The sequence below is a fragment of the Dendroctonus ponderosae genome, unplaced genomic scaffold (genome assembly GCF_020466585.1).
Source record: "Dendroctonus ponderosae isolate FM_Combo_2020 unplaced genomic scaffold, Dpon_F_20191213v2 Dpon_F_20191213_1, whole genome shotgun sequence".
NCBI lineage: Eukaryota > Metazoa > Arthropoda > Insecta > Coleoptera > Curculionidae > Dendroctonus > Dendroctonus ponderosae.
Genome location: NW_026017110.1, coordinates 55263805 through 55271809, shown reverse-complemented (window position 1 = coordinate 55271809; position 8005 = coordinate 55263805). Strand labels below are relative to the sequence as shown.

General features: G+C 33.1%; 1 protein-coding gene across 1 annotated transcript in view; it reads left to right on the top strand.

Moving 5' to 3' along the window:
* Nucleotides 1-8005, top strand: part of LOC109537874 (apolipophorins) — a 126854-nt gene that overhangs the window by 96592 nt on the left and 22257 nt on the right. The window contains exons 40-45 of the mRNA XM_019904796.2: nt 1272-1453; nt 2413-2567; nt 4765-4999; nt 5056-5341; nt 6448-6859; nt 6915-7026. Coding sequence (XP_019760355.2) covers nt 1272-1453; nt 2413-2567; nt 4765-4999; nt 5056-5341; nt 6448-6859; nt 6915-7026 — 1382 coding nt within the window. The remainder of the gene's footprint in view (nt 1-1271; nt 1454-2412; nt 2568-4764; nt 5000-5055; nt 5342-6447; nt 6860-6914; nt 7027-8005) is intronic.

Sequence of the window (8005 nt, the reverse complement as noted above, 5' to 3'; positions counted from 1 at the left end):
CCTTGTGCTGGGTTTATGTCGTCAAACAATAATTTTTCTATTTTGATAGACAACAAAAGACTGAATTTCTACTACTTGACCCCCCTTGACTCAAAAGCTGGATATACAGGATGTCGCACGGTTGATGGCACGTTATGCGCATACGAAAAACGCCACTTTGAATTGTCCTGAAAATTTGGCAAGTTCTAGAATCAAGCGTGATCTAAGAATTTTAAATATTTTCACCAATGCATCGCTGCTGCTGGTACCAAAAGATAGCATCACCTTTGCGCTTTGCTCAAAAACCGTTAGAAATGGGTATAGGAAACTATTGAAAAAACTGACGGATAGTAATTACGAATCGGAAAACAGTATTAAATACAGGGTTTCTCATTTGAAATAGCACAGTTGATGATATGTTTTGGTATAATATATAATTATAAATAAGTGGTAACGCTGAATTGCTAAAGATTTTTTTAATCGTTTCACTACGAGCGGTTATAGAGGTAGTTAAAATTGCCGAACAATACTAAGTTTTTTCATGGACCATCATGTATAGAATACTTGACGCGTCAGAGTCCAAAGTTTATGCGACACGCCTCTTACTTTAATTTTTGTCAACTAATATTTCGCCCGAGTTCTGTTATGAATGTAAATATTAATTTTTAATTATACTATTGCTTATTAGCCGAGTTGGCCTATAGACTGAAAAAAAAAGTATTTTATTTTTGGAGTACAGTTCAGAATTCTAACATGCGTTCAGTCACCTAGGTGAAGCTCCTGAACCGACCGATAATTAAAGCGAATGGCTGGAATAAATTTCTTTGATGGGCGTAAAATTATGAGCAAGGAAATATAAAATTTTCTTTGAAAATCTCTACTGGAAGAATTAAGTTTGGTATTGACGTGTCTAATGGGGGGATTGAAAAAAATAAAAGCTATAGATATCTCGAAAATGGAAAGCTGCATTATTTCTCTGATAGCTTCATCGAAATCGAAGCAAAAAATACAATTAATTACCATTGTAATCCAACTTCACCCATGAGAAAGTTACCAATAGTGCCTACTTAATTTGGAGCAATTTGTATACTAAATAATTTGCCGCTGTAAAAACTTTAATTTTATTTAGAAAATGTATAAAGTTTTTGCCGCAATATGAAAATGTATGAATATTTTTTCTGCATATTATGGTATTTTTATTTCTAGAAATAAGTTCTAAGCCTGCAGATGCACCTGTTTTATTATTTAAATGTAAAATTGCATTTATGGTATTTCTTATTTTTATTTTGCAGATGGCAGCCAATGTTTACATATCTATGGTGTAATCCCAGACGCAAGAAGTGCACGATTTGAAATTTGGCGGGATTACGACGACAAACGGCTAACCGACTTATTTTACTATCTGAAACTCAATCACTCGAGATTAATAATGTCCGAACTAAAGTGGCGCCCTGAACTGATAAAAGATGTCCAGGTTAGTTTTTGTCAAATTAAATTGGGGGCTCTAGACTTTATAGTCCGTATGCCAATGAACTTGCTTTGCCTTGACTCTGAACTTTTATAAAAATTTTCGCAATCTGGTACTATTGTAATTTGTTATTATTGAGAAAGTTAAAGTTGTGACTTTTTTGCCAAATCTGGAAAATATTCAAATATTTTAAAAGCCAATCCGACTAATTGAAATGACAAATAACATATCTACATTCAATGTTATTAAATTGCCAAAGTTTTATTTGTATCACATAGTTTCCTACGCTTCCATGCCTTTCTCCAACATTTGATTTGGTCAGCAACTGTCCTTTTTTCAACATATGTCGGCAAACTATGAGCTGGATTTTATCCGCAGCGTGGAAAGGTCTTTAGTAACTGACTTCTTATTTGTGTTGTCACAAACGTTAAGAACGGATTTTCGCCAGCGTTAGGATTGTTTTACACCTTAGATTTATTTGAAACATAAGGAAAGACATTTCTTTCTGCTATGTGAATCTACGACTACAGAAATAATGCGCATAATGCAAATGACTTGCTGCCTAAATTTATTTAAACATACCCTCATTTTTAATAAATGTATTAACATTCATCTCTGACTTTAATTAAAAATGGGATACCATAGCTTTCTACGTAAGTAATGAAAATGAATCTCTAGGAATAACACTAATTAAACAGAACTTCCATTGTCTCTCAGCTATAAAACAGTGCTGATGTAAAAGGCCGGACCAGTTTTTTTCTTAGTCTAGCATAATCAGTTACTTAGTTTGAGGCGTCATTAGATCGATAAGCCACATAAGATAAGCGACTCAGTTCAAGTAAAGCATGGAAAATAAAAACACATATTCTATTTGATTTATATCACTGTACTTTTGTAACGAAAAATAGTACTTGATTCCATTCAAAATCACTGCTATAGTTTTCGGTTTTAATACTTTTTTATAGGACGAAATTCGTTCGAAAGCTCTACAACTCTACTACGAAAGCTTGGATCAAATCAATAACACCAGACAGTACATCAGAGCTGAGTCAGTAGATGCGATTGATGGTATTTGGCAAGATGCCAAACCCATATTATCAACATTCTTGATTGAATTAAGGTGCGTATATTTCATCTGTAGTCAGGATTCAAAATTGTATTATTCTCAATTTTCCAGTTGATGCCCTAAATTTATTTTAAAAGCTATTCAGAATTTGTTCTTTAAACATTACTCCGCAATGTTTTTCAAATGTTGGAAGCAACACGATTCACCCTTTAAAGTGGCCCCGAAGGTATTTTTAATTAAGAAGCGAAACAGGGGTCGGCTTAATTTGATTGAATTTGCTTATTTTGGTGCAGTAAATTCTGCTACATTTTTGTCACTGTAAAGCATCATTTCATGTTCCTTTTTTGCGAAAGCTAGATAAGCACAGCAACTCAAAGCTGTTGGAAAAATAATACTAAAAAATAATAACAGTAAAATCGACCGAGGTATTTAAGCATTTTAAAGTAAATTGCAATTGCCTGGTGGTTTAGCTAAATTAAATACATATACACAAATACAGCGCAGTATTTATTTTTTGGATATCGAATAATATTTCAGTTTTGTTTAAAGTTTTTCCGGGTTTACAACAATGGACCATCGAATTTGCTTCCTAACGTTTCGTTCACAGCTGCGGTCACGAATGTATTCTGAACTCTTCTCCGATGATTGGTTCATGAACTTGTGCTATTGCTGTATTTATAAGTACTTTTAGGAATTTAGGTGTCACCGATGTGCGGCGCAATGCTCGCCTCTAGCTATGTTTTAATGTTAACTTATTTCTTTATTTTGAAGTGAACTGAATGTTTCAATATTCCAATTGCACCTCTCCTAACTCTTGGAAATAAATGATGTCTTTGATTTGTCAAGATTTGCAGATCTGTCCCAATACTCAGATTATGACATTTGGCTTTGGCTTGAAGGCAGTTTTAATGTGGCGTTTTTTAATATCCTTCCAACCCTGCTAGTCACCTGTTGTATGTGAGCAAAACAATGGAATCCCCCATTCTCAGCGGTTTTATTATGTGCTCAGTTTTATGATATTATTTATTAAATCCTCATTTCATACTTTTACATCTATTTCAATCAATTTGTTTTCTGATATCACAAACATCCTGAATAATTAAAAGCCAAGAAACTTTCGTTTATAATAACCTCTTGAGTTCATTCGTATGAAAGTTATTGGAGTTATAGAAAGTAAGCAGGTAGATTTGCAAAGAGCGGGTCAAATAATCTGAACAAAAATTAATCCATTTTTTTATAAGCGGGGGTAGCTTCTGAGATTACCCACATTGTCAAGCGCCAAATGCCAATGGGTTTTGGCACCTCATTTATGCGGACCGTATGGTTTATTACCCTAAAGGGTTTCGGTTTTAAGACGGGGTTTCCTCCTATACAATGGCAAAATTCTAAATTCAGATGCCACATTTACGGCAAAACGTTTATTATGCTAAACATTTTAACAGCTTCTCAAATTTTTTTTTTGTTGTGGTATGTATGAATAAATACTTAATTCAAATATTTTTTGGAAGTTGTATAAATATTAATAATGTGTTTTTAATCTGCTTTCCGTTGCCTTTATCTGATTATTTAAAAAATGGTTTTTCATGTGATACCAATGTATAATATAATATATGATACCAATAAACCATTTGGGTGAATTGAGCTGAATTGGACAGGCCGGAGTTTCTTTAAAGCTTCAAAACCTTGTTTCCTTTCCTTTAAGTTCCATCACCTGGAAATATTCCCATAATGGATAATTGGGACTGCCGTGTAATATTCACTCTCATCAGGGCTACTTTGTAATTATACGATTGCTATTCATTTTTAATAAATTGCAATTTTTTTAAGAATCATAGTTTAATTCCATCATTTATTAGCGCTTCGTATTTTAGAATTAAAAAGCATATTTCTATTCTAAGTCGTAAATTCAAATTTTCTTCCAGTTTGTCGAAAAAAGTTTTTATCATTAAAGCGTTGAAAAATTAATGTAGAAATGATTTGAATCGAAATACGTAAATTGTAACTGACGAAGGTCAGGCACGTCACTGCCTTCGGCTGATGTGATTTGGCCGTTTAATTTACGTTCATGTTTGCTCCCCTCAGTAGCAACAAGAAATGTTTTGCAGTTAAAACCACTCTTCGAGGCATAAAGCGTTAAGTTGATATTTACGTATTTCACAACCTGCTGGGTTAAATTAAATATACTGATGTGAAAGCTAACTTCTGCTAACATTTTGATTTCGAAAACTATTGATTGTTTTTGATCTTTTAGGAACCTGACTGTAATAGAGGAAGATTTGGGACACTTGAGAGATTTCATAAATAAGTCGTACCACAGCAATGAATTTTATTTGAAAGATATTAGCTCTGTAGTTCTGATGCTGTTTGACGATTTGTCAATAAAAACGCACTTACAATCGCTCCCTAAAATATTCCAAGAATTGTGGACCGCTATGGGAGCATCGGGGAAGAACATTAAAGACAGTATTAATTTTGTGATTGAAAAAGTACGCCTTTTGTTTTGCAAGTAAATACTGTACATAAGGAAACCTTTTTATTTTAGATAAAAGTGTATTATGCCAACACAACTCAGTTTATACATGATCTAATCAACGGAGATCCTGTAAAGCATTTATCCAAAATTCTTGAGAAAATTGTGGATCAATATGACGATTACATCAGGAATGTGCACGTATTAACTCTGCATTATATTGAAAAATTATGGGTGGAAACATACGATATGATTGTCGATAATTTCCATCAGATTTTGGCCGCTTTGGAACCCACTTTCCTCAAATTCATTCATTATGCTGAAACTATTATTTGGACCACAGGAAAAGAGTTTATAGGTATGCAACGAAAACTTAACTGGTAACAAATTTCAGTTTACTTTTACACTTAACACATAAATAATTCAGTTATATTAGATAAATATACAGAGAATAATATTCATCACATTCATTCAGGGTATCCTACTAAGGTGAGTAAATTAGGGACGGAAAAAAATGATGAATTTGTAGGACATTACTTTGGGAAATAAAAAAATGTATAAAAATATTTTTACATTTGCGTCTAAAATTTACCGAGATGTACAGAACAGATTAAAGGCGATAACCAGATAATTCGAAATGTGATTTTGCCAATATTTAGTATCTTTATTTTATTTATTATTTGATTTCCAAAATTACACAGGAATTATTGGAACAAGCAAAAGTTTGCGACTATGCTAAAACAAACGTAACAAAAAATATAATTTTATTCGTCGACCTACAAGTAATAAACTTGCCAACCAAATACTTTTTATCTAGCAACTTTCTTAATTTGTATCAGTTCGCAGGAGTGTATCCGTTAACTAAATATACATTAAGCATTTGGTTTTTGTTGTCAAGTTCACTTTGTGCTTCCAAAATTACATACGTATGGTTGGTGGCAGTATTTAATGTTAATTACTCAATTTGGGCTATTCTGAAAGGTAATTATGTCCGGCCGAAATCTCATTTGAGATGTGTTTGTCACAATGAACATGTAAATAATGCTTTGTTATCCATTATTAAGGGAAGTACAGAAATTAGTTATTTACACGAGCCATTTGGTTTTAAGCCAGTTTATTCCTAGATTAGTAGATATATTTTTGGAATCCAGCATTAGAGAGTTCATGTAATGCATTATTTTAAAATGGTGTAAAATAGTCCGATTCCAATTCCGTGGTATTTACTTTATTCTGGCTAATATTATTTATACAGCGATCACTATGGCTATGGCAGTACCCAATTAAAATATTCGTTTTATTTGGTACTAAATTAATTAGAAACACCGTTGGTGGTTTATTAACATGAAATTTAATTAGGTCGGTTAGGCTCTATAATTTGGTCTGTCTGTAATTAAATCAACGCATAAGTGATCACAGATATATTATAATTGACATAGGACGGATACTTAATTCATTTTATTTCAGATTTTCTCTACATTCGCAAAAACAAAATCATCGAATCAGCATATTTTATGGAATTTACGAAATTTTCCCGAGATGTCGATAGATTTTACAAAGATATCAGCGGAAATAACACCGTAGAAGCCATTTATAAATACGGCAATATCGTTTGGAATTTCGTAAACGAAAAGTACATTAATCATATGCCGTTCGGAAAGGAACTCAAAGCCGTGATATTTGAAATCATAGCAGAATTGAAGCAACTTGGTGATGTGCCGTCTATTAAATATGCGCTCGATAAGTTTAACGAAATCATGGAAAATGTTAAGTTTTATTACAAATATTTCGAAGTGGAGTTCAGAACGCATCGGTTTATTAAATTTGTCTATCGAAAATTGTCTGAAATGACGGTTACCGCTTTAGAAATTGAAAACAGGTTAGTAGACACTGAATGTTCAATTAATTATATGTTTAATTGAGTTTTAATACAGGCAAAGGGAGGCAAAGACCAAATTTATTTACGAGCCAGATGACGGAATTATGATCTTGGAAGAGAAGCTTCCAATGTCATGGCATGGATTCAACGAAACTCCAGAGTTCCAGGTAAAAATTTTCCTTTTCGATCACCCGTTTCCAATATTAATCTTTACCCCAAGTTTTAGGGCTTAATATTTAGTTATGTTCTCCTTGCATCGTAGATTCAACAGCTAGCGTCTAGATAAATTCGTATGACAGATAGTAGCGTATTGAAGTGTTTAAACACTTTTTTTTGGGTTTTTCGCCTCAACATTTTTCCGTTTAAAAAATATAGAATTACCTCGTCTGTTACAGATTGTTCTCGTTTCACAATAAAAAACAAACTCTTTATCAAAAGGTAATAAAAAGCTCTCACCTAGAGGGTATATCACCTATAGTGAGTAAGTGCGCTATAATTTCGAAAAAGCCGTTATATAAAATTAGCCTCATAAAATCGACAGAGCTGCATATGTGAGCAGCCTAAAAGCTAAAAGAGCTGAAATGCTGTACTCATCCAGATCTGCAAAATTTCCCTAAAATCCTTATTTTTTAAAAATTTAAATTAAAAATATTTCTATAAAAACTCATTTAGCGGCTCTTAGTCTGCTTAAAATTTTGATCTGGACCACTTACAGTGTGAAGGGCGCTGGATGGCAAAAAATCTGAAATATCTCGGACGAATACTGGCCGTTGACATTTCCAGGCACGAATCGTTTCGAAACAATAACTTATTTATAGTCTAAAATTTGGCAAAAGAGGCAATATCCAAATAAGTAGGCGAGGATCACTTGCCGACTCTTAGGGCGCTATCCGCTAAGACATCACAAAGCAATAAACGAGTTCCACCTACCTTTAGGCATTTTGGTTTGGATTCTGGGTTATTTTAACATTCGATTCGATCAAAATAATTAATTGTACATACTTTCCTGACTGTGTTTCAATTCCAAATCAAAATCAATTCCTGGGCTTCAGTCATTTATTGTCTATTTATCAATTAAAAAACGTTTCGGTGTTTTCCACCATCATCAGTTTCAATGTGTAGCGTTGTTGCTACTTTAAGCCTTGG